Here is a 27,911-nt window from a genome sequence, read left to right as displayed (position 1 = left end):
CTCTCCGCTCGCAGACGTTAATGAATTCCTCTTGGGAACCACCTCCTTCACCGATCGGCGGCTCCATCGACACTAATTCTCCTAGCCAGTCGGTGGCAATTGAGGTGGGACGTTTTCCGAAGTCTCAGTGACTCCCCAGAACACTCCTGCACCTCGGCAGGGCGCAGCCGGCTCGGCGTGCTGTTAACCTCGGCCCGGGCCCACGGAGGTCGCGGGGCGGCTGCTAATTGCCTAAGGATTCTCCCCTCGTCGGGAGGTGGCCCTCGCAGGGATCTAACTTCTCCGTTTCCCCTCTCAGGGCACAGACGCAGCGTGTGCCGCTCTTCACCGCGCAGGAACTTCCCCGGCCTCAGCTTTCCCTCAGAAACGCAGAAGCCGGCTCTTCGCACGCTCCCGCCGTCCTCCTCCTGGGGCCGCGTTCCCTGCGCCGCCGCGCGTGTCCTCAGGGAGCCTCTGCCTCCCTCCGCCTCCCCCGCCCCGCGTGCCCTTCAGCCGGTCCCTCCGCCCGGCCGACGCGAGGGGAGCGAGGCGCGCGCGCCGGCGGCGGGACGACGTGCGCGAGACGCACGGCCCCGCGCGGAGCGCCGGAAGGAGCCGGGCCGGAGCCTCGCGCGTCGTGTGCGCGCCGCCGCCCGCCCCCCGGCCCCGGCCGCGACCTCGCGCGCGCGCACTGAGGCGCCGCCGCCGCCGCCGCCGCGGCTGCTGCTCCGGCTGCTGCAGGAGGCGGCGCTGGCTGGCGGCTGCGCTCGCTCCAGTCGGCGAGCGGAGCAGCGAGCGAGCGTGTGTGTGTTTTTTAAAGATGGCCGGAGCGGCGGCGGCGGTGGCCGCGGGAGCAGCAGCTGGAGCCGCCGCGGCAGCCGTGTCGGTGGCGGCTCCGGGCCGGGCCTCGGCGCCCCCGCCGCCCCCGCCGGTGTACTGTGTGTGCCGGCAGCCGTACGACGTGAACCGCTTCATGATCGAGTGCGATATCTGCAAGGACTGGTTCCACGGCAGGTAAATAAACCCCCTCCAGCCCCGCCGCCGCCGCCGCCGCCGGCCACGGGCCAACCGCCGCCGCCGCCGCGCCGGCCGCCCGCGCCCCCCTCCGCCCGGCCACCGCGCCGCGCCAGGCACTGAGGGGCCCCGGCGCCGAGCCCCCGGCCCGGGCAGCGGGGCGCGCGGGGCCCCGGGCTCGCCGGGCGCCGGGCGGGCAGAGGGGAGCTGGTGGGCTCGCCCGGCCGGGAGAAGAGTCGCCACAACAAACGGGAACAAAGGGGGCCGGGCGAGAAGTTGGCAGGGGGAGACCGGGGCGAGGGGACGCGGCCGGGGCAGGCGCCGGCGGAGGCGGCGGGCGGAGCGCCGGCCCGGCCCGCCGCCCCTCGCCGCACCCGCAGCCCGGCCGCCGCCCCGCCCGCCTGGGGCTCCGGCCCGGAGTCGCCGCCCGGTCGGCCGCGCTACCCGGCCGGCCGCAGCGCCTTCCTTCCGGGCGGCGACCGGCTCGCCCCAGCTCCGGGTCTCCAGAAATTGCCCTCCTCCCCTCCCCCCCGCGGTCCCCGTCGCGCCCCCTTCCCCGGTCTTTATCAAACTTCCTCGGCCGCGGGGCACTGGGACGGGGGCGTCGGCAGCGCCAGCCCGGCGGGGCTCCGAGGAGTAAACAGAGCAACAGATGAGGCACTCTCGGGGACTTAAAAGATGCCAGTCGGAAGTTTGGGGCCGGGGGTCCCGGGCAGGCCGGCAGGTCGGCTCGGACCGTGCCCCCCAGCCAACCACCCCAGCACACCCTGTCCTGGCGGGGGTGGAGTGGGTGGCGTGGGCAGCGGGGCCCGGGGGACAGCCTCCGGACTCCAACCCCCCGCGTCGCCCCCGCGCCGCAGCTCAAACTTTACAAAGAGTGAAATTTCCCGTCGCCCGAGGGGCCGGCGACACCCGGACGGCCGGGGGGCTCGCAGCCGGGGCCCTGGTGCGGGCGAACTTTCGCCGGCCGGTGGGCACTTTGGGTCGGGAGGCGGGGGCGGCGAGCGTCGCCCTCCGCCTCCGCAGCCGCTTGCGTTTCGGGTTTGACGTTTGTGAGAGCTCGGGCCGCCTCCGCCGCCAAGCCGTCGACTCGTGTGTTTTGTAATCAAAGTGTGAGGCTAATAAAGGGCGGCGCCACAGCCTCTTGACTCCGGCGTGGGAGGGATTCGCAGGCATTTAAACAAAGAAACTAGTTGGGGTTGGGCTCCCAAAGTCCTTATTTGGGTGTTGTGGCAAAGCCTGCGGTCACCTTTAGGTGAAGCAGGTTACGCGAGCACCGTTTGGTGTTATATCTTGACGAGAGTACGCTCACGGCTAATAGCAGATATGGTGACTGTGATTGTAGGAAGTGTCCTTTGATTGACAGCAGGACATTTAAATACAGCCTCCGCTCCCCCCTCCCCAATTTTACAGAAACACTACACGACCAGGCCAGATGTCTTAGTCTCCCTCTACTGGCCACTTACGTTACAGCGTTCTTTTCAGTGTTCAGTGCTAGGTACATTTAGTTTTACTTAATCTTCAAGTAGTTTTATTTAATCATCTTGCATAATTCTGACAGCGACAACAGCGAAAAAGAAAACCCTAAAATTGCCACTGTCAAAGAGAGACAGCGTCCTAATTTTGTATATCGGGTAATGGTTCACAGTCTGGTCTATGCTTGAGGAATATTATTAGAACTTTGCCACACGTAATTAAGAATAAATTATCTAAAGTTCTTTTTTATTACTCGAAATAGATTTTTTTCTGTATTTTGATTACATGTAAAACTGAAATTTGAACATACCAAATCTTGCCAGTTCTATTTCTATATCCTCTGTTCCCATAATATACCCTAGGCAACCAGAGTAGATTATCCAAAAATCTAGGTTACATGTAGAATAAAACCAGAATCCCTGGTGATTATGTAAATACTTACTTTTTTTCAAGGAACTGTTTTAGCTGCATAAGAAACTTTTTCTATTGTGCATTGTAGATATGTTCATAAATTTTAGACTAGAATTTCATTTACCTTAATTTAGTTAATTTAACACTATAACCATGAAAAACTGCAGGTAGTTTTATGGAAAATTTTGTAATACATTTAAGTATAAATTTGAAAACAGAAGTTTGAAGGGCAAATAAAGAGGGCGTGTATGAAGGAGACAGAGTGAGGCCAAAGCAAGTCTGCTCTACTTTATCACGTAAATTTGTGTGACTTCATATCTGTGCAGGTGACTCTGAAATATGTGTTTTTTTGACCAGCAGTCCTTGAGAATTTAATGTGGTTCAGATGTCAAAAGTTAGAAAATTTAGTAATAATGCCCTGTCATGCAAAAGCAGTTATCTTTTTAGCAGTTATCTTCTTAGCAATTTTCTTAATGAAGTATGAGTAATTTGGGTAACGTTAGAGAAAATAGTGTTTATTGTACCATGAAGTGAGTGATTGCTTAACAAATTGAACACATCAAAATGTTCATCATGTATTAATTATTAAACAAATATCATTTGCTTAAGTGAGAATTGGCCCCTAAAGTACTAAGGTATAGTTCTAATCTCCATGCTCTGCTTTCCTTTGGTTTTCAGGGTGGTCCATCTGCAGAGGAGGGAGGGGGGGAATAGGAGGCTGTTACAGAGAATTACCATTACCAGGATAATTTCTTGATGATTTTATCACTTCAAGTAGAAGAATTTTTTAAACTCGAGTCAGTGAATTTTGGTATAAATTTGAGTTTACTCTGTCTGGAATTTCTGACATCTGGAAATCTGAGAAGTTTTTGCCCTCATTTAGCCTGACAGGGAAGGAGGGGCTCTTCCTTGATGCTTTTTAGCCAGCCAGCAGAGTGAATGGGACCAGCTTCCTCCAGGTTTGAGGCTGTTGAAGTACTGCAACTTTGGTGTTCAGGAATTCCATTCCTCAGTCTGCCTCAGGCTTTTTTCTAAGTGGGAGGGGAGAACACTTACCAAAGTACAATGTGTAATTGATATCCTAAGGACAGTGAGCTGAGGAATTAACAGGATTTTCCTGGGAAGGTTCCTTCCAACCTAGACATGGAGTTCTTCCTCTCTGGGCCCTTGGTGGAAGTAAGACAATGGAGATCTTTCCTGATAATATCCCACCCCCTAATCTCTAGGCTAGAGGTCTTTCCTTAGTACTTTTTTTTTTTTTTAAGATTTTATTTATTTATTTATTTGACAGAGAGAGACACAGCAAGAGAGGGAACACAAGCAGGGGGAGTGGGAGAGGGAGAAGCAGGCTTCCCTCTGAGCAGGGAGCCTGATATGGGGCTCCATCCCAGGACCCTGAGATCATGACCTGAGCTGAAGGCAGACGCTTAACCAACTGAGCCACCCAGGCGCCCCTTCTTAGTACTCTTAATATCATCCTCTACAAAACTGTATCACTGCCCTAATTAAATTGTGTCATAATGTCTTCTGTCTCCTCATTTGAATGTAAAAACCTTTGTTTACTAGTCTTTTTAGTCGCATATTCTCTTTGATTGACAAAATTAATATAGAAAAAATGCTAAGTACAGAAAAGTATTAAGAATATGAAAGTACCCATGTCTTCCAGGAATTACCACTATTTTAACATTGAAGGTATATGCATATATTTAAAAAAATCTGCAATTCATTTTGTGCATTCCACTGTTAACCTAACTTCTTTCATTAACCTATAGTTTTTCCTGTGTCTTTAATGTTCTTTGAAAACATTTTCATTGGCTCTATAATGCTTAATTTCACAGAAGTACAATACAGTATAAAAATCATTCACCTTTTGTTAGTTTTTTACCTTCTTTACTATTACTTCTTATAATTCCTAATGATGGATGGTTGACATCCTTCTAAACCATTGTGAGCATCTCTAATATTTCCTTAGAATAAGTCACATGAATTAATACATGTAAAACACTTAGAAGATCTGGCACTTGTAGGTACTCAATAAGAAATTTCCTTGAAGTAGAATTATTGGTCTCAGGGCACAGATATTTTCAAGCTTCTGGTGCCTATTGCCAGATTGTCCTCCAGAAAGGTTATTCCACTTGGTACTCTCACCAGCAGTGCCCACTTCTAGTTCCCTGCATCATCCCCAATCTAAGTTATTATTAAACTCTACCCCCAAAAACCAATCAAACACTTTGCCAGTCTGCAGATAACGAATATTTCCACCAGAAGACATACCCAGCATTCTTCACAGCAGTTCTATTCATATCATCCCCAAACTGGAACAACCTAAATGTCATCAGCAGTAGATTGGATAAATTGTGGTATATTCATTAAAAAAAGAATGCGTGACTGATAGATACATGCAGCAACATGGGCAGATGTCACAGATACAAGGTTGAATAAAAGAAGCCAGGCAGGACAGTGAATACTGTTTGAGTCTACTTATATGAAGTTCAAGTACAGGCCTAATTGGGTGACAGAAGTCAGACTGGTGCTTACCTCTGCGGCGGGTATTTACCGAGAGGAGGCCCAGTCAAGGGAGCTTCTGAAGTTAAGGAAATGTTTTATATCTTCATCTTGGCTGGTGGTTACATTATGTACACAGATGTAAAATTTCACTGAGATGGATGTGCACTGGAGATTTTTAAAAACTATTGTAATGGCTGAAGTGTACTTCAAAGTTTAAAAAATTAATAATTCACCAGTTTGGTAGCTGACATGTGGTATTTTGTGATTTTGTTTCTTGTCCCTGTCTTTAATGGGATTGTCTCTTTTGTTTTATTGTTAAGTATGATCTTGGCTTCGGCCCAGAGTTTGCAATGTGTGTGGCGCTGTTCTTGGTGCTAGGAATATAGCAGTGAACAAAACAGTCCTTGCTCTCTTGTAACTTCTATTCTAGCGGGGGAAGATAGATAAATATATATGACAAAAGAAAAGGAAATTGAGTTAGGAGAAAAGAAAGGCCTGGGGATAGTATAAGGCCACTTTTATATGGCGAGATTATGGAAGGCCTTGAGAAGGAGACATTTGAACAGAAGATATTCTGGATTTTACTCAGAGCAAATGGTCTGTTTTGAGTAGAGGAGTAAAGAATTTGACTTAACCTTCACAAGGTTCACTCTGGCTGCTACTTGGAGAATAGACTGGAGGGAGGCAAAGATGACAGGCTGACCAGGAAGAAGGCTCTTGCAGTCATCCAGGTGAGAGATGATTTTAAAAGTTGGAGTCAGTTTTGATAATTTTTCAAATGTCATATTAATTTTTATTCCTGAAGCTTGAATGAGTGAAGAGCTTTGTTTATGAGAATAGAAAATTTTTATCTAGAGTAGTGCTTCTGGATAGCAGTTTCTCAGGTCCTCACTCTGAGTCCGGGAATTCACGCAGACACTTATTGAATGCTTTCTACCACGTGTGAGGCTCTGTTTTGATTGTGTTAGATGTATTAATTAGCTCATCTATTTCTCAACTTCTGTTTCTTAACCTTGCTGGATAAGTGCTATTATTATTCTTATTTTACGGTGGGATCTGAGGGTTAGAGAGGTCAGCAACTCGCCCAAGGTCACAAAGCTAGAAGGGCATAAAGCTAGCTGATCCGAATTCAGGTGGGTTGACTCCTGAGCTCACTCTCTTGACCAGTAAGTAGATGGTACTGGGTTTCTCCCTCGTTGTCTGTCTTTATCCTGGGGTGTGAGGGGGCATAGGTGGAACAGATACCACAGGGTTCCAGAGAGATACGTCTAGAGCCATTGTGCCTTTGTTTCTGTTCTTTTTAAATTATTGTCTTAAATGTGAATATGTTAAAAATGATCATAACTGCTTTGGTAACAGTTTATAAAATATTTGAGAAGTTTTATAATTTAACTCTGTTTTCGTCTTTGTTATAATGGATTTCTTATTGGGGTGTATTTTTATTTTTTAAATTAGGGCTAAAAATTATTTTTAAAATTGATTTTATGTACATTTTCCTGTAATGATGAAATTGCTTTTAGTGTTATGACATAAACTTACTAGGTGAACATATATCTTCCTATAAGAGAACAAACAGAGAACTTCTCAATATCTTTTTTTAATGACAGTTAATCATAAGAAAATATATGAGCATTCTTTTCATGTGTTTCACTTATAAAAGTGAGTATATATACTCGATCTTGCTATTTGAACAAAATCTGTTTTGATGTGGGAGTCTCACCTCAAGCTGCTTGGAGGCTTGAGTGACATAGAGTTCTCTCATCACGCCTTTTTTTTTTTAAACTCTAAGTTTGGGGCAGGTTTCTGCTTGGTATGCTCTCATATCCTGTGTTCTTAGGTATGAAATTGAATTTACTGAATATCCAAGGGGAAGAATGCCTTTATATTTGATGATCTGAAGTGGGGGCTCAAGAATAATGGAACAGGTGTAGAGGAATTTGATTATAAAGCAAACTTTGGTTGGTTTGAGCAATTCAAACTCCACGATAATGTGCACAGCTTTTGAACAGTTGGACAGTATTGATCTTGCAGCTGCTACCAAGTTTCTGATTCTTTTTGGAAGTGACATTGTAATAATATAGTGCTCATTTACTTACTTTTCCATTAATATTAACACTGATTTTTCCCATGAATTATAGTGTGATTTACTGGTAACCTGGATGATTTTAGTATGTGTTTCTGAGAGCTCTGGTTCTTTTATTGAAGAATGGTTTTTAGAAACCAAGGCCTGGCATTAGGGTGTTCATTGCCATAGGCCTTCGCAGGGGACAGAGCTAGGAAATTCACTATGCACACACATCTTTGTTTCTGTTCTATCTATCTGTATGTTTTAAAGCCTATGAGTTTTCAGGGTGCCTGGGTGGCTCAGTCGTTAAGCGTCTGCCTTCAGCTCAGGTCATGATCCCAGGGTCCTGGGATCGAGCCCTGCATTGGGCTCCCTGCTCAGCGGGAAGCCTGCTTCTCCCTCTCCCACTCCCCCTGCTTGTGTTCCCTCTCTTGCTGTGTCTCTCTCTGTCAAATAAAATCTTAAAAAAAAAAACAAAACCTATGAGTTTTCATAATGATAACTTTGATTCTTTTTTTTAAATTTTATTTTGTGTTATTCACCATACATTACATCATTAGTTTTTGAGGTAGTGTTCCATGGTTCATTGTTTGTGTATAACACCCAGTGCTCCATTCAATAAATGATAACTTTGATTATAATCCAATACTAACGGGTTCATTTTAGCCTTCCCCCTTTCTTTACTTGAAACTTTTTTGTCCAGCACTGAGAAATCCAGCTCTCATTATCCACAATATAGTTATGTTTTGTTCCTTCTTCGTGTTTACATAAAGTAGTTCTAGAATTGCTAACCCATACCCTTGTAATAAATTTACTGACTAAATTACAGTATTTTTTATCAGTTTTTTTGTTCTTAGCTTTATATCTATAATATCTTTAGCCTTACAATATCTAATATATATCTATAATATCTAGCCTATAATTTCCAGTTATCTATAACATTTAGTCAGCCCCTGTTTTCCACACTTAGCTTAGGTTCTGTTCTTTTCTCCCCCAGTTTAGCGTGTTATGCCATTTATTTATAATACAGTTGGGTTTGTTACTGTTTGTGTTGCGTTTTTGATTTCTCCCACATTCTGGTTGGTTTTAATTATTGGTTTGTATTTTGTAAAATAACACCAGGGTTCTAAGAAGTTTGAGTTATAGGAAAAGGTATACTCAGAAGTGTCACACCCTCTTCCATCTCTCCAATGTCTTTCCATCCCTTTTCCACCCACCTCTCTTTATTTTCTGGTTTATCTGGTGTGGAGTTTTTGTTTCTTTTCCCACAAATGGGCAGATGAATGTGTATTTTCTTATATCTACTTCCTTTACACAAAGGGGTGGCTTATGATAAATACTCTGCTTTTTTTCCCCACCTAATAATATATACTGGGAATCATTCTGTGTCAGCTCATGGAGCTCTTTCTTATTCTTTTTAATAGCTGTATAGTACTCCTTCATGTGGATGTTCCCTGTTTTATTCATTCTCTTGTGTATAGGCATTTAGGTTGTTTATAATATTTTGCAATTATAGATAGTTACAAAAAATGTATAACTTTGTGTGTATGTATTTTCATATTGTTGGAGGTATATTCAGGTTAGATTACTAGAAGTGGGATTACTTGGTCAAAAGATAAGTGCATATGTTTTGTTAAGATTACCAGATTTCCCTCCAGAATGGTCGGACCAGTTTGCATTCTGACCAACAGGGTATGAATGTGCATCATTCCCCACATTCTTGTTATCAAACTATGTTTTCATATTTTTAAATCTTTGTCAATCCAGTAGGTGAAAAATGGTATCTATGTTTTAATCTGCATTTCTCTAATTACAAATGAGTTTGAACAACAGTTCGTATATTTGAAAGCCATTTTCTTTTTCTTCTTTTTTTTTTGAAAATTATGTGTTTATAGCTTTTTCTTTCTTTTTTTTTTTTTTAAAGATCTTATTTATTTATTTTGACAGAGAGAGAGAGACAGTGAGAGAGGGAACACAAGCAGGGGGAGTGGGAGAGGGAGACGCAGGCTTCCCGCCGAGCCGGGAGCTCGATGCAGGGCTTGATCCCAGGACCCTGGGATCATGACCTGAGCCGAAGGCAGCCGCCTAACCGACTGAGCCACCCAGGCGCCCCTAAATAAATAAATCTTAAAAAAAAAAAAGCTCATCTTTGCTCCAGTAATTTGACATGCCACTTTTGTCATATGCTGAAATTCTCTATATACTTGCATCAGTTTTGCACTTTCTGTTCTTTTCCACTGATCTGTTTATCTACTCTTGTACCACTACCACACTTTTAATTATGGAGACTTTTATTGTATGTTTTTAAGTCTGGTAAGACTAGTCCCAACCTTGTAGTTAGTTATTTACAGTGTTTTCTGGCTATTCTTGCAGGTTTATTTTTCCATATGAACTTTAGTAGCAACTTGTCTAATTTCATTAAAAGCTTGTTGATATTTTGGGGTGCCTGGGTGGCTCAATTGATTGAGCATTGGACTCTTGGTTTTGGCTCAGGTCATGATCTCAGGGTTGTGGGATTGAGCCCTGGGAGCAGCTCCGAGCTCAGCATGGAGTCGGCTTGAGATTCTCTCCCTCTCCGTTACCCTCTGCCCCTCCCCCCACTCTCATGCTTGCACACACTCTCTCAAATAAGTAAATAAATTAAATCTTTTTTTTAAAAAGCTTGTTGATATTTCAAAGCAAGAAACAGATTCTTAATTATAGAGAACAATCTGATGGTTACCAGAGGGGAGGGGGTGGGGGGATGGATGAAATAGGTGATTGGGATTAAGAAGGGCACTTGTCCCGGTGAGCACATGGTGATGTGTGGAAGTGTTGAATTACTACATTGTACACCCGAAACAAATATAACACTGTATGTTAACTCACTGGAATTAAAAACTTTTAAAAAAAGCTTCTTGGTATTTTATTGGTATTACATTGAATTTCTAAGTTAACTTAGGGAATTGACTTTTTTGTGATGTTGAGTCTTCTGTCCAAGAACAGGGATGTCTCTTTATTTAAGTCTACTTATGTGACTTTCAGATATGTTTAAATTTTTTCCTATAGATTTTGCACATGTGTTAAATTATTTCTATATATTGTTTTCTTTGTTACTATTACAAATGAGCTTTTCTCTACCATTTGCTTGCTCATTGGTTATTGGTTGCATATATGAAGATTTGACTTTTTTTAAGAGATTTTATTTATTTGAGAGAGAGAGAAAGAGAGCAAGAGAGAACGTGAGCAGGGGGAGGGGCAGAGGGAGAGGGAGAAGCAGACTCTCGGCTGAGCAGGGAGCCCGTCCTGGGCCTGGATCCCAGGACCCTGGGATCATGACCTGAGTTGAAGGCAGATGCTTAACCAACTCTGAGCCACCCAGGTGCCCCAAGATTTGACTTTTGAATGTTACTTTTATTTCCTCCTAGTTTACCAAAAGAACTGTTAGAGTTCGTTGTATCATCAGTTCACTAGAGGTTCCTATCATATGCAAATAGAGAGTTTTTCTGCTTCTTTACCTATTCTTCCTCTAAATGAATTTTCTTACCTAATTGCACAGGCTTATATCCCTTACGGTGTTAAGTAGTGGTGGAGATTGTGGATATCTTTCTTTGTTCTTCATTTTCGTAGAAATGCCTCTATTTTCTTCTTAAATTGGGTACTAGCTTTAGGCATAATTAATCATATTAAGAAAGTCTCTTTTAAATTTTTTAGTGTTTTTATCATGAATGGATGTTGAATTTGTCAAAAGACTTCTTCAGCACCTATGAAGAGAACCATATGCTTCTCCCCCTTACATTTGTTAATATGCATATAACATATTTTTAAATGTACTTTATCATTGGCTGCTGTGAAGACAGCCTCATGTAAAAATATTTTTCGCTACATGCTTCACTATTGGATACTTAAGTTGTATTCTGGTGATGCTTTGTACCTAAGTTTAAAAATGTTATTCTGTATCTAGATTTTTTTTTAATTTTTCTTTTTTTTTTTTAAAGATTTTATTTATTTATTTGACAGAGAGAGAGAGCACAAGTAGGGGGAGCGGCAGGCAGAGGGAGAGGGAGGAGCAGGATCCCCGCCAAGCAGGGAAGCCTGATGCAGGGCTCGATCCCAGGACCCCGAGATCATGACCCGAGCAGAAGGCAGACACCTAACTGACTGAGCCACCCAGGTGCCCCTAGATTTTTTTTTTTAAGATTTTATTTATTTATTTGACAGAAACAGAGAGGGAACACAAGCGGGGGGGGGGGGTGGGAGAGGGAGAAGCAGGCTTCCCACGGAGCAGGGAGCCTGATGCGGGGCTCGATCCCAGGACCCTGGGATCATGACCTGAGCCGAAGGCAGACGCTTAATGACTGAGCCACCCAGGTGCCCCTTCTGTATCTAGATTTTAAAATGCCACTGCTTGGAGAGCCTGGGTGATTCAGTCCGTTAAGCGTTAAGTGTCTGCCATCAGTTCAGGTCGTGATCCCAGGATCAAGCCCTGTGTTGGGCTCAGGGGGGAGTCTGCTTCTCTCTCTCCATCTGCCCCTTCCCTCCCTTGTACCCCCTGACTCATGCTCTCTCTCTCTCAAATAAGTAAAATCTTAAATAAATAAATAAATAAAATACCACTGCTTTTGGTTATTTTTAGTATAAAAAATTGACAAATAGAACTGACATAGAGGAACAAATAAACATTGAGCAAGTTACGTATATATGTATATATATAAATATATATAATAGGAATCTCTAAAGCATTAATGATCCAGGAATTTCTCTAAAGCAGTATTTTCTAATCTGTGTTTTGTGAACCCCAGGGGTTTAGGGTATCCTGGGAGTTCATTTCTTTTAATTTGTCTTATAAAAAGACAAGGATTTTTTTTTTTTTTTAATGGATTAGCTTGAGTGCCTCTGAGTGTATATATGAACAAGCATTCATGGGATGGTTAGTGGAAATCAGTTGAATGTTATCAAGATTGAGTTACTGGGTTGGTTTGTCATTCAGCTGAGTGCTGCTAGCTACCATGATGGTTTTGACTTTAATTTTAATTTTTTTTTTAAGAGAAAATTTCAAACACACAAAAGTAGACAGAATAGTATAATGTACTCCCATGTTAACCATCACTCTGCTTCAGTGAATATCAGTTCATGAGCAGTCTTGTTTCAGTTAACCCTCCTCCTTCCCTTGCATTTAGTTTTTTTTTAAGATTTTTAATTTTTTAAGAAATCGCTACACTCAACATGGGGCTTTAACTTACAACCCTGAGATCAAGAGTTGCACTGAGCCAGCCAGGCACTCCCGCCTTTAGTTATTTTGAAGCAAATTTGTGACAATGTAATTATATTTGTGCATATTTTAGCACGTATATCTAAAGGCCTCTTTTATTTATTTATTTTTTTTAATGATTTTTTTTTTAAGATTTTATTTATTTATTTGACATAGACACAGCGAGAGAGGGAACACAAGCAGGGGGAGTGGGAGAGAGAGAAGCAGGCTTCCTGGAGCAGGGCGCCTGATGCGGGGCTCAATCCCAGGACCCTGGGATCGTGACCTGAGCTGAAGGCAGCTGCTTAACGGCTGAGCCACCCAGGCGCCCCCTTAAAGGCCTCTTTTAGAAGAAATACCATTATCACAACTAAAAATAATTGCCAATTCCTTAATATCATGAAATATTCATTGTTCAAAATTCCAGTTGTCTCAGAAATGGCATAACTTTTATATTATCTGTTTGAATCAAGATCCAAATACAGTCCACACATTGTGATTAGTTCATATGCCTTGTAAATCTTTTAATCTGTAGCAGTAGTTCTCAACTGGATGGGTTTTGTCTTCCCCCACAAGATGCTTGGCAATGTCTAGAAACATTTTTGGGGTGGGGGTGTTGCTACTGGAATCTAATAGGTAGAGGGCAGGGGTGCTGCTAAACATCCTGCCCAGCACAGCCCCTACGAGGAAGGACAGTGTCAGTAGTGTTGGAAGACCCTGAGCTGTAGGTTTTCCTCATATTTCTCATTTTTCCTTTGCAATTTATTTTTGGTAGGAAGTGGTTGTTTGTCCTTCAAAGTTTTCTACTTTCTGGATTTTGCTTATTACATCTCTGCTGCATCTTTTAACATATTCCTCTTTTTCCTGTAAATTGGTAGTTGGATCTAGAGAAACTTGATCAGATTTAGGTTTTTTCCTCAAGAATATTTTATAAGTGGGTGGTATAGTCTTCAATCAGGAGGCATAAAATGTTTGGTTGTTTTCTCTTTTTGTCATGTTTACTGCCATTGACAAATGCCAGTATCCATTCATTTATTCATGAGTGGTTCCAAAATGATGATAATTTAATTACATAATTCTTTTTCAATTACTAGCTAGAATACTTCTCTAAAGAGATTTTTCTTTACTTATTTGGTTACCTAGTGGTACAGTTTGTATAGGAGAGGCAGAATTAAAGGCTTCCCTTTATCACTAGTTTTGGAATTAATTGGCTCATTCACATTCTTTGTTGGTTATTCATTAAAGAAAAGCTTTAATGAATAATATTTATTACCTTTAAGCAACATAGACAAGTAAAAAGATGAATAAAAAAAGGGTTCATGTCTCTGACCACATACCTGCTAATTTAAAACAACAAAACCAAAAAAAGGAGCTAGTGAGAAATTCAATCAATAAAGAAAGATTAAAAAAGGAGAAGTGAAAATCTTTTGTCTCCTTCCTACAGTCCTTTTCTCCGATGGCAAACACCATGAACAGTTTTGAGTTTCCATCCCAGAAGGCAGGGATCATACACTGCACACATGATTCTATACTGTACTCTTTTTCATTCATTAAAATATCCTGGAGTTGGAGGAGAGCTTTTTGTATCAGTATATACAGATATCTCATTCTTTTCAGTGGTTGCATAGAATTCCATTCTGTGGATTTACCATAATTAGCCTGGTTCTCTGTCGATGGATTCCTCATCTGGTTTCTCCCTCTTTCTTTTTTCCTTAGTACTTAATAGTATATATTTTTGTGTGTTTATCTTTCTTCTTGACAAGCATTTGGGTATCCTTAAGGTACGTTCCTAATGTTACACATTTTGAAAATTTTTTTATCTGTAGTCTTATTTTATTTTTAAAAAGATTTTATTTATTAGAGAGAGAGAAAGAGAGCACAAGCGGGGTGAAGGGCAGAGGGAGAAGCAGACTCCCCGCTGAGCAGGGAGCCCGATGTGGGACTCGATCCCGGTACTCCAGGATCATGACCTGAGCCGAAGGCAGATGCTTAACATGGAGCTACCCAGGCGCCCTGTAGTCATATTTTAAAATTTATGTTCTAAAGGGACATAAGGAACACTGATACTAAAATATAAGTTTTTGAGCTTAACCATACTAACTATGCAAATTTAAGATGCTAATTTATCAGGGCAGTAAGTTACATTCATCAGCTAATTCTAATACATCAAAAATCAATATTAAGGAACATACCATGACATATATGACTTGTATTTTATTATGGGGAGGGGGGAATAAAACACTTTCAGAATGTTTTGTGAAGAAGTGCAGAACTTTTCTTCTGTAATTTAGAGGTATAGTTTTCGTTGAGCACAAAACATAGGAATTTCAAACATCTAATATTGAATCCTGTTTATCAGTTAGTAATCATAACAGTCTGACATCATGTGCAGTAAATTACGACATTGTTCAAGCTGGGAGATACCATCGTAGATAATTCGGTAATTCAGTGGTTTTTTATGTGCAAAGGCTGTTTTTAGATAAGCAGTCACTGTTTGACAAAGAAATTGGAATGATGTCCACTGTGGTCCTTTTGATTTATATAGTGTCTTATGGATACTTTAGTATTAATACATATAAAAAAGAAAATTGAATGGTCCTGGGGATCTGCCTGGAGGTCCTGGAGGTATTCTCACTGCTCAGGAGCTCCATACACTTAAAAAGAAACAACACATGAACTAAAGTCAGAACAATGAATCAGTTTGGCTACCATCCTCACCGATTTACTGAGTGACAAAATATGGGACACAAGGCACCCTGGAAGCAGAGGCTTTCTGGCCAGTTCCCATCAGTGACGTCAGAAACTTTCTGTGGTGACCACATGAGAGCTTTCTCCCCCAGAGCCTGCTTTGTGGGGTCATGGGGTTTTCCTGTTCTCTGTGAACTCCCACAGTGCCTCACCTATCACACACACGACACTGTAGATATGCGGTCAGTCCTTTTTACTTTATTGCTTTTTGAAGTAAGCTTGGGGTATAAATAGTTTTATCTGCAGATTAGAGGAATTTGAGTCTTCTTACTTAATTTAACTTGTCACGGGTCTGAGTCATATTTCTCTCTTACATTCTTCCTATTTCAGTACTTTTTTAAAGCTAATTTTCTGTGTGCCTGGTCCCTTGAATCATTTTTTTCATTCTTTGTTCTCTTTCTGTCTTTCCCTTCCTTCCTTCCTTCCTTTCTCTTCCTTCCTTCCTTTCTTTTCTTTTCTCTTCTCTTCTTTCTTCCTTCCTTCCTTCCTTCCTTCGTTATTTTCTGTATATCAAAGGATCAGATCCCATGGTTACTGAAGAGCAGAGTCCTTTCTGTTTGATTCAGGAAATTCTTTCCTCAAACCTGCTTTTCCAACCATCCAAATGTCAAGTACTCAGTGCTGTACTCTGCTCCCTAATTTTCTTCTTCTTGACTCTCTGTGGGCATCCAGCCTGTGGTAGGATAGATCAGATCCCCTGATGTGAAATTTTTTTCTCAGTGTCCTCATTCCTGAACCCCTTGTTAGAATTGATTATCCAGGGGTGCCCAGGTGGCTCAGTCGGTTAAGCATCTGCCTTTGGCTCAGGTCATGATCCCAGGGTTCTGGGATCAGCCCCGCATCAGGCTTCCTGCTCAGTGGGGAGTCTGCTTCTCTCTCTGCCCCTCCCTCCTGCTCTGCTCTCTCTCACTCTCTCAAATAAATAAATAAAATAAAGAATTGATTACCCAGAGTCTTTTGTTTACCCCTTTCTCTCGGAAACACCTTGTTGGGGCTGCCCATCTCTTCGGGAGTGTTACCCTCCCCCAGGAACTTATTCACTCACTTCCTGCCAGTTGCAGAGTGCTGGTTTTCAGCCTTACTCCTGGCCCCAGGCCTGCTGCATGGATCCTTCACCAGCTCCAGTGCTCGGAGAAATTCTTCCGTTTCTTTGGACAGAGCAGAGGAAGACTGTGACACAGACTTCTGAGGACTTTAAGATCAAGTGATGTTAGGATATGGCTGACTCTCTCTAGCTCTTCCTCTCCACCACATCAATGATTTTTTGTTTCCTGACCACCATCATGGTTTCTAACCTATCTCTGTAATGCAATGTTTATTTAACATTTTTCTTTAAAACAACTTCAAAGGGATTTGGCTTTTTCAATTTAATTTTGTCCTAAACAGAGGTTATCTGTTAAATCACATGTTTGCGATGCTCACCACGTATTTTAATATTTGTGAGAAAAGACACATTTATTGAGATAAAGAGTCTTTATCATATAAAATGTGTACAGGTGAGATTGTCCGAAGGTTGGTGGTGATTGGTGAAAGGATAGTAACAAGCACAGGGAAAGAATACACATTTCTTTAAGGGAAGTAAGGGATAGAACTTAACCAAATGAGAACGGCTTTATGCAGCGAGAGGTCCAGCAGCAGGACACACTGTCCTGGCCTTCATTTCTCATAAACGTGTCCCGTGCCAGTACAGTGCCGTCTGGGAGCTGGAGCCCATCACGTCCAGCTGTCCTTACGGGGGTGTTGGTGCCGGGGTTCTTGGGGTGCCTCCCGGTTTCAGCGGTGACCTTGCCTGCCCAGCAAGTGTGAGGAACTCCTCTTAACCTTAGCATGTTCCTCAGTACTTCTAGCAAGATGGGGTGACTTGAAGATCAGCTTCTCAGATGTACCATCTTCCTAGCAGGCTTTAAGCCTGCTTGCCTCTTCTTCCTCCAGGTATGCATAACTCTACACCTTGGGAGCCCTGGAGCTAGATCAATGGAAAGTAACTAGAAGGTGTGTACACACGCAGTGGAAAGAAGGGATCCTTAAATGAGGAAAGGTAGTATATCTAGTTTGTTAGAATGCATGGATTCTTGAAATAAATGACATTTTTTTTTTTAGTACTTTTCATTCTTATTGTTTTTGAAGTGTCAGTACTATACATCTTGCATTCAGCCATTTATATGTGAGACAGTTTGCCAAAGTTTGCTGTCGTATGGAGAGATTTATTTTCAGATGTATGAAATTTCTGGAAATGTAGCTTCAGAAAGAAAAGGAAACCGCCAAGTCATTGGGAATTATCTTTAGGTATATTAGAACCCATCCCCTTTTGTCCGTTCAAGGACATGGCTTCAATAATTGCACCCCTGCCCCCCATATCATTTTTTTCTCAAATAGTATATAACTTTCATTAAAAAAAAAAAGAGAACATCCTTGTCCTGACATTCCCCCTTCATCTGCAGCCCCATTTCTTTACTCCCTTTATAGCAAAATTCATCAGAAAGAATTGTCCGTGTTTACTGTCTCCAGTTTTGTTTTAGTTCTTTTTTTAATCTCTTTTTTTCTAATTAAGGCCCCATTCTACCTGAACTCGATCGGACTTTGATCTTTACTACTCGGTGGTAGCAGTCTTGTCAGAATGACCAGTGAGCTTCCCATTATGTGGCTTCTGGGGACTCCCTATGCTGGTTTTTCTCCAGCTTCACTTCTTCTCCTTCTCAGTCCTCATTGCAATCCCTTCCTATCTCCCTGAGCTTTTAACACTGGAGGACCCCAGGGGTTAGCCCTCAGTAGTTCTCTTTTTCTAGCATTCATCTGATCCCCTGACTTCAGCTGTCATCTGTATGTGGATGATTCCTAAATTTTTGTCTCCTTCACAGACCTCTCCCCTGAGCTGTAGTCTTGAATATGTAACTGCCAACTTCACGTCTCTCCTCGGACGAGCACTAGCACGTCCCGTCCTCTGCTGTGTCCGCACTCGAAGCCACAACTCCCTTCCCAGGCAGCCGTGCTCCTCCTCCTGCTGGCTTCCCTGCCTCTGTTAATGGCAGCTCCTTCAGGATGTTCAGGCCAGAATCTTTGGCGTCATCCTGATCTCTTCTCTTTTAATGTGCATTAAATTCTTCAGCAAAATCTTGTTGGCTTACCTTCGTAATCTCACCCCTTCACATGGCTCCCCTCATATAAATTGAGATTATTGCAGTAGCTTTCTAACTGGTCCCCCTTCTTCCACTAGCACAGGAACCAGAGTGACACTTCTAAAATATAAGTTAGGTCTGGTGACTCTCCTGTTGGAAACCCTCCCAAGAAGCCATGTCACCCCGCGTAAAAGCCCCTGGGCCCTGCAGAGCCTGCGGCCTGTGTCCCGCAGCGCTCCCGGGCTCGCCTGCCGCAGCCGCACCAGCCTGCTCTCCGTCTCCTGCGTGGCCCTCACGCTTGCCCTCGCTTCTCCTTCCACTTGGAGCATCTGTCCTCAGCTACCCCAGGGCCTGTTCCCGCGCTTCCGCTAGGGCGTTTTCTCATCGTCCTCTTCTCAGCGAGGCCTTCCCCAACTGCTCTAGTAGAAAATAGAGAATCCCTTACCCCCGACACACTTTTTCCTCCATAGCACTTGTGATTATCAGACGTATATTGTATGGCTACTCGTTCGTTTTTCTGTCTCTCCCCAATAGCATGTAAGCTTCGAGAATGTGGACGTTTGATTTTTTTGGTTTTGTGATGATTATATTTCAGGTGTCCTGATAGTGCTTTGAACGAGTGAATGGCTGAGTTGTAGAAGACATTTTGGGTTCGTTTTACAGCACAGTTTATCCCTTGATGAAGGGAAGAAGATGGTGTGAAGTGTGTCTTTTACCCACATACAATGTTATGGCTCCTAAACTGATAAACCAGTATAACGGTCTGCATCTCCACCTGCTCATATTTTTCCTGCTCTCACCTCCTGGGTTGGACATTGCCCTCTAGGGGTCTCTGTGACCTAATCTTTTCTACCCAATCCTAGCTTCTTTTGTTTTCTTTTCTCATTCTCAGAGCTATCCCCCTGTCCACACCCCCATCTATATGTTCCCTCTTCGTCCCCCTCGCTACACACACACACACACACACACACACACACACACACACACACAGAGATACATAAATGTAATTTAGTGTAGCACTTTCCTCTTAAGCATAAGTCTCTGGAAATTCCCTAGTCATCACCATGATTTCTTCTTCATTTAAAAATAGTTCCTGAAGTGCTACTTTTCTCTGTGGAACTTTGCTTAAGATAGCTACGATATTTTAATCCCTTTTGTCTAAAAGATTGCCCTCTTTCCATCTGCTCCACGTTCCGTTCTTCTGCATGATGGCCCAGACTCATAAGAGATTCATGGTCCTCAGCCCAGTGCTGAGACTGCCCTCAGTGGCGGAACAGAATTTGTCTTGAAGATTCATCAATTTTAGGTATGTCTCTGGAACTGATATATGATATGTTGCTAGGAATGATTATTTTTCCCTCCGGAGAATGGCTGAGGTCCAGTGATGGTTCTTCCCCTCCTACACAAATCAATTGCAGGTTTCTTCATCAAGTTGGACAAGTTTTCTTTAATTTTTGTTCAGGAAATAAGTGTTAAGTATTACTTATTAATTAATATTACTTGTTAGCATTATTTATTTAATCTATACCTATTTACCTCTGATAACCTTATTATATGCATTTTCTGTATATACGTGTTCAGTGTTTATCCCAGAGACAGTAGAGGAATAATATGGAGAAGGGTGAAGAACACAATGAGTATTTTTTTTTCACAATGAGTATTAAGATGAGCATATGTATGTATACAAAGAATGAACAAGTTAAGTGGGTATGCATAGTAGTTTGGCTAGACTGGAATTTTACATATGTAGCAGGTTCTGTAGGAGGACCACCCTATTTCCATTGGCTCTCTGTGTTTCCCTCTCTATTTCTATCTCTGTCTTTATCTCTTGAAGACTTCTTGGTGAAAGCACTTAAGACTTGACCTGAGGACTTTCTCCAGCTGCGGGAGCTCAGCACCTTGCATTTGAAGCAGGCAGGAAATGCTGGGAGGTTAATGCCCCTAGGATAGCCCATCTACCATTGTCTTTTGGGAAACTGGATAAATAACCTTGCTTCCTCTTCCCTTGGGTCGGACCAGGCCCCTTCTACATAGTCTTCCAGATGTCCCCAAAGGGGTAAATGCTCATTAGGGTACATACGCATTATGGCTTCTTCCAGTCTCACTTTGACATGCCTCTCCTCGTGTTTCTGGGGATCACCTGCCATGTGAGCATCTGCACTCAGATTTATGTATCAGGATCTGCTTCTTGGAGACTCCAGCCTAAAGGAGTAGAAAATTATTAATGAGAAGAAGGGTCATAAATGAGAGAGACTGGGTTTGAAAGTAGAGTTTGGATTCCCTTTATTAAATAGCAGATAACAGATTTTTTACGTGATGGTCATATTTGTGTATTAATGACTGTGTAATAAGTGTGCATTCATTTACTTGTATCTATGTGCAGATGTACTGGGAATGTGACCTACAAAGTAGAATCTGGAAGCTGCTTACTTACCTCATTGAATAGTTTTCTGGTTCTGCTATGTGGAAAAAATGTCTTGCCCTTAAGTTTATGTGTGATATGTTTTTACTTTGAAGCTGTTTGCTCCTGTTTTAATTTATTTCTCCCTTTCTTTATTCTTTTCAGATTCCTTCTTTTTCAAATGCTAGAAACATTCTGTGTAGTGATACGTAACCTTTAGCATGAAGTATTAACCTTTCACAGATTAATCAGCATATAAAAACTAGCCACCACTTTGCCATCTTTGAGGAATGATGTGGTCTGCTGGAATAAAATTTTCCTCTAACTGAAGATTCTCCTTGTGAAATGTGGTTGAATGTCCTCAGAAAAGTTGCTCAGGAGATAGATATTCCTCATATGTCAATTACTTGTAGAAGGATTTGGGTGGATACATTCTGCTCTCGTAGAGAATATTGCACTATTTAATTATGATGACTAAGCGTCATGGACCTTGGTTTGCTGTGCTGTATGGACTGCGGGTATGTGTGGGACCGTGTGTGTGTACTAAATTGCCCCAGACCAGAGGTACTTACTGGTAATGTTTCATCTCCTTCCTTGCTATGCTTTCCTGCTCTCTCTTACATACTGCTTCTAATTTTCTGTGTTTTTGTAATTGGAGAGAAACTTAAGATTTCAGTGGGGAATCAGACAACAGGTCTTCTTAAATTGCCCACTCTGTCATTCTGTTACATTTGTGATAGGATGAGAACTACCAGGAATGGAGTCAAGCTATGCAAAAGGGATTTGGCAGATACCATTTAAATAGGTTTGGCAGGCAAGGTTAGAATTTTTAAAGTCAGAGTGCTTGTGAAGCTGGAGAGTAGCTTTGAATTCTTATTACCCTGGGACAGAAGCTCTGCCTGGTGAATAAGAGTAGTCCTGGCTCATAGGTAATTTTACCCAGAAGACACTCAGATGGCTGGGCTAGTGATATGGTGTGTCTTGCTTCTTATGGAGTCTTATTTGACTATGGAATCCTTCTGTGAGTAACCTTAACTCCTGTGGGACAGTTTAAGAAATGCTCTTTTGGAGAATGCTGTATAGGCAGTCCTCACTTAGCACGGTTCTGATATGTACAGATTTCAGTTACCATGTAAAGGAAAATTGTTTCTCTGCTTACAACACTTCTAACACCAAATGTATGGATTTTCCACACTAAGCAATTCCCCGGTTCTCTGCAGATGCCAAGTGGGTGTCTTATAATTTAATTCAATTCTGACACTAACTACCTGGAGTTAGTGCAGAACCCACTTAAGGTTTAGTCCTTAAGGGCTTGGTCCCACAAGACTGTCCCCCTACTTCAGACACCAGTCACAAATAGTGGGTTCCTCGGTAACCTACACTTCTGTTCGATGTGGCTACAAATGGGGGTTCTCATGACCCCCTTTTCAGGTTTGATAATTTGCTATAATGGCTCACAGAATCCAGGGAAACATTTAGTATTACCAGTTGATTATAAAGGATATTAAAAAGGTTGCAAATGAATAGCCAGATGAAGAGGTACTTAGGGCGAGGTCCAGAAGAGTCCCATATGCAGGAGATTCTGTCCTGTTGGGGTTTGGGATGTGCCAATCTTCTGGTATGTGGATGTATTCACCAACCCCAAAGGGCTCCAAACCCCTTCATTTAGGGTTTATGGAGGTTCCATTACATAGGCATGACTGATTAAGCCATTGGCAATTGGTCATTAATTCAATCCCCAGTCCTTATCCCGGCCTCGGAGGTTGGGAGTGGGACTAAAAGTTACAACCCTCTGATCACATGGTTGGTTCCTCTGGCAACCAGTCCCCATCTTGAAGCTCTCTAGGAGGCCACCAAAAGTCATCTCATTAGCATAAACTCAGGCACCATTTGATTGAAGGGAGCTTGTTAGGAATAACAAAAGGCATTACTCTTATCAGGAAATTAACAAGGGTTTTCTGCACTCCTGGGCCAGGAACCAGGGATCAAGACCAAATACATATTTCTTCTGTGGTTCAGTTAAATAACACTAGTTTCCCAGTAACATAATTCAAATTTTAGCTACCGTGATATATTAACTGTGCATAAAGTACAGTCTTTGCTGCTAGCTCTTCCATATGTGGTCAGCGAATCTGTGTGTAAATAGCAGGTGCACATCTGTTCTTCAGTTCATACACAGACAGGAAAGCATGTTGTTTTGCTGCTTCCTTGTCTCCCAATGATAAACCCACATGACACATGGCAAAACTGGGTTATCAAAAGAGGAAGTGCTAATAAAGATGAAAGTGCCCAGCAGAAACAAAAAGTGATGTTTCTGGAAGTGCAATTTAAATTGTGCATAAATGGAATAATAAATAACTGATGGAAGGAATGTTAACACTGACGCCATTTGAGAGACTCTAAATACACAGCCAGAGAAACTTAGTCAAGGCAAATTTTATGGCATAATGTTTTAAATTACCCTTACTTACAGGATTTGAAATAGGATGGTCCAGTCTTTGCTGTTAAGCTTTTCTGGACGACTCAGGGCTACCCATTTCACTTCTTTTTTTTTTTAAGATTTATTTTATTTGAGAGAGAGCCTGTTGGGGGGGGGAGGAGCAGAGGAAGAGGGAGAGAGAGCATCCTCAAGCAGACTCCCTGCTGAGTGTGGAGCCCCACATGGGGCTTGATCCCAGGACTTGAGATCATGATCTGAACCGAAATCAAGAGTCAGATGATCAGCTGACTGAGCCACCCAGGTGCCCCCATTTCACTTTTGATGGATACTTCTGATTTTTAATTGAATTGAAATTCTCTCAGATCTTCTGGATAAAACATGAAATTCCATGTAGGGTCATTTGTTCTGGATTATGTCAAGCTTTCCGTGGTTCAGAGCCCTATTCTAGCTCATCCGTCATTGAAAATGAAGAAGCTTGCTAAGGATGTTAGTGGTCCTCCTCACAATGCTACTTTAGATCCTAACAAGAAGTTCTCTAATAGAATCCTTTCTCATGGCTTAGCATAGAATGTGTGGTCTCTGCCTGTAGATGCGGGCACTGAAGATTTTACAGGAGGAGAAAGGTTACGAAGGAACTAGATCTGTTTGAGTTGACGTCTGTCTTTTGTAGCTGACTCATCACTAAGTGTCTTCAGTGTAAAAGTTTATGACTTGCTGTTATCTTTTATCCCAGGGTGTGATCTCTTAGCCCTGAATATATTAAATCTTCTGTAGGTGTCATTAGACCCTAGGAATATATAGCTTTCCTTCCCATACTCATAATGGGAAATAGGACTGTCAACTGGGTTGAAATGTTTCTGATGGCTGTTGGTTCATCTTTTAAAAATCCATTTCTGTTTATAATCTATTTAATCTATCTGTTCTTTCAATAGATACCCTACTTGGAAAATCAAGATAGGGACACTTAGGAGCTACATGAAAGGAAAACAAAATAAGTGCTCATAATATATAAATCTGTAATAAACAGGGACCCTTTCTGTACAACAGGATTATACCTGTGACTGAAACTAAATAGTCAAGAATACTGCATCCTTTTTCATTGACATAAACTAATGGACATTTCAAAATGAGATCTCAAAAGAAAAATTCATCGGACATTTCAAAATGAGATCTCAAAAGAAGAATTCATCAGTTACTTATTCCCCCCCCCCACATCCATTTTCTACCCCTATATATTTGCAGAATTCGTATTTAAACAGGCTTCGGGATAGTAGCCCAAACTAATGCCTCCCAGATGTGCTTGGAATTCCTGCTTTGTGTCAATCAGTAAATATTTTGTGAGCATCCCCTATGTAATCAACTTCAGGTAGATCTGTGGGGAATAGGAAATTCTGAATTATTAAATATTACTTATGTCTTTAAGGAACTGAAAGTCTAGTTGGAGTAACCAAGTTTCCATAGGAAGCAGCTGTGAATAAGGTATTGTGCTAGCCTCTGTGCCCAAATACCATTTCTTTGCTGAGCTGGCTGCAAAAGAATTACCTGGGGAACTTGTTAAAAATAAAGATTATTGGGCCCCACCCATTAACTTTTCCCTGTAGATCTAAGGTGGGCTCAAGGATGTGTTTTTCTTTTTAAAAATAAGCAATGCACAGCACAAAAATGTAGAAGGTTATATGGTAAAAAGCAATTGTCCCTCTCCATTGTGCATCCATTCCCAGTTTCTTTCCCAGAGGCAGCCACTTTCACCAATTCTTTTTATGTTGTTGCAGACTAGAGTCAGCGTGCGTTTACAGACATGCCTGTGTGGTTGGTTGGGGGTGGGGTGTTATACAGACTGTTCTGCACCTGGCTTTTGTTGTTTTCCAGCGTATCTTAAAGATCTTTCTCTATTTCTTCCTACAGAGCTTAGTCATTCTTTTGAAAGGCTGCCTCCTAGCAGCTTATAAAAGCTCTGCAGGGGATTCTGTTGCACAGCCAGGTTTGGGAGCCGCAAATAGTCTGCGTGTTAAAGGAGTTTAGAAAAAGTTTTCTTGAAATATTAATACTTTAAAGTCTTGCATTCCACAGCAGGGAACTAGATTCAGCAAACATTTCATGTACTTCTAGATTTAGGTTGCTTTAGAATAAATTTTTACATAATGTTTCTTACTTATTACGGTTATTAGGTAAAATTTATCAGTCAGAAATACATGAAGGCAGTAGTGTATATATTGATATGCATACTGATAACCTTTTTTTTTTTTTTTTTTTTTAAAGATTTTATTTATTTATTTGACAGAGAGAGACATAGCGAAAGAGGGAACACAAGCAGGGGGAGTGGGAGAGGGAGAAGCAGGCTTCCCGCGGAGCAGGGAGCCTGATGCGGGGCTCCATCCCGGGACCCTGGGATCATGACCTGAGCGGAAGGCAGACGCTTAACCAACTGAGCCACCCAGGCGCCCCTGATAACCTACTTTTAAATTCCTTCATTAACTGAAGAACATTGCCAGGGGCGCCTGGGTGGCTCAGTTGGTTAAGCGACTGCCTTCGGCTCAGGTCATGATCCCGGAGTTCCGGGATTGAGCCCGGCGTCGGGCTCCCTGCTCAGTGGGGAGTCTGCTTCTCCCTGTGACCCTACCCCCTCTTCTGCTCTCTCTCGCTTACTCTCAAATAAATAAAATTAAAAAAAAAAAAAAAAAAGAACATTGCCAAGAAAACCTTTATGAAATTGCTACTCTTTATCCTTTATCGACATGGCAAGTTTTTCTCCCCCAGGATAATTTACAGGGTTCTTAAATTTTCTTTTTTTTTTTTAAGATTTTATTTATTTATTTGAGAGAGAGAATGAGAGACAGAGAGCATGAGAGGGGGGAGGGTCAGAGGGAGAAGCAGACTCCCCGCTGAGCAGGGAGCCCGATGCGGGACTCGATCCAGGGACTCCAGGATCATGACCTGAGCTGAAGGCAGACGCTTAACCAACTGAGCCACCCAGGTGCCCCTTAAATTTTCATATAATACTCATTTGGGGATGGCATTTGTTTGCTGTTTCACTGGTAAAGATAGAAATATAGTCTGTGTCCATGAAATGGCATATCCACTGGGCATCGTTTACATCATAGCCTCCCTTATTTCTACAGATGTACCTCATACATAGCCAGACAGGCAGAAAGTAGGTTGCCAAAGAGAAATACGAGTATTAGCTTAAGAGGTTGAATGGCTAGTGGAATGACCACAGGATGGTGAAAGGTAAATATGTTTAGCTCTTTCGGTATTTCAGAAATTTAAAGCATCTTTCCTTTCTTTAGAACATTCTAATAGAAATTATTACCTTTGGGATGCCTGGGTGGCTCAGTCAGTTAAGCACCTGCTTTTGGCTCAGGTCATGATCCCGGGGTGCTGGGATGGAGCCTTGCATTGGGCTCCCTGCTCGGTGGGGAGCCTGCTTCTCCCTCTGCCTCTACTCCCCCTGCTTGGGCTCTCTCTCTGACAAATAAATAAATAAAGCCTTTTTTTTTTTAAAGATTTATTTATTTGACAGAGAGAGACACAGCGAAAGAGGGAACACAGCAGGGGGAGTGGGAGAGGGAGAAGCAGGCTTCCCGCTGAGCAGGGAGCCCGATGCGGGGCTCGATCCCAGGACCCTGGGATCATGACCTGAGCCGAAGGCAGACTCTTAACGACTGAGCCACCCAGGTGCCCCAAATAAATAAAATCTTAAAAAAAAAGAAATTATTGCCCTCTTGGGAGAATAGTTTATTTGTACTTATTTGTAAAGATCCATTTAATCCGTTTACCATTTGCATTGCCTACTCTGTACTTAGATGTCACCCAGTGACAAGCAGAAGGAACTTGTTTTCTGCACTCAGGAAGCAAGCAGTGTAATGTATCAGCATTTAAAATGTATTTGGTGTGTATATTTTACAAGTTTACCTTGGAACAAGTTTTGCTAGAAGCTTGTTACAGAAAGTTTGGGTTTTAAGTGGTGGGGTGCGTTTTGTACCAGTGAGCACACCTGTTGGTTCTTCAACCTCCTTATTTTTCTCTCATGTTCTTTGTTCAATTCTCTGGTAACATAGATGTTCTTAGTCAGCGGGTCAGAAAGAAGTTTGGAAGCCCTGGAGCATTTGGAAGTGTCAGCCAGCTGTCTGAGGCAGAAAAAGTGTCGAATTTTCTGAGATTATTATGAACTGAAGGAATTTGGTTCAGAGTATGCATTTCATTCAAAACCCTCATTAAACATGGTTAAGCACATAATACGCCAGTAAATGGCTTTAATGTGTCAAAAATAATATCTTCACAAAAGTTGAAATACGCCATGCTCACCTTAAAAGAAAAACACTTAATTTTATGAAAATAGTTTTATATGTTAGCAAGAAAATAACAGAAGTTGGGCTTTTTCAGAACCACAGAGTTAATCATAAATTACAAGTTTGATTTTCATATGTGCAAATTATAAAAATTTATAGTAAAGTAAAATTTCACTTTAGCTGATATCTGGTAATAAAGTATCACAGGGTTAACACACTGCACAGAACGTAATT

The 27,911-nt window shown here is 42.3% G+C and overlaps 1 protein-coding gene across 1 annotated transcript in view; it reads left to right on the top strand.

Moving 5' to 3' along the window:
- Positions 1-732: 732 nt before the first annotated feature.
- Positions 733-27,911, top strand: part of KDM7A (lysine demethylase 7A) — an 84,061-nt gene continuing 56,882 nt past the window's right edge. Inside the window, exon 1 of the mRNA XM_078059636.1 lies at positions 733-993. Within this exon, the coding sequence (XP_077915762.1) occupies positions 800-993 (194 nt within the window). The 5' untranslated portion in view covers positions 733-799. The remainder of the gene's footprint in view (positions 994-27,911) is intronic.

Source organism: Halichoerus grypus, chromosome 12 (genome assembly GCF_964656455.1).
Source record: "Halichoerus grypus chromosome 12, mHalGry1.hap1.1, whole genome shotgun sequence".
Taxonomy (NCBI): domain Eukaryota; kingdom Metazoa; phylum Chordata; class Mammalia; order Carnivora; family Phocidae; genus Halichoerus; species Halichoerus grypus.
Note: the sequence above shows the minus strand (reverse complement) of the source record. Positions and strands in the feature narration are given on the sequence as shown.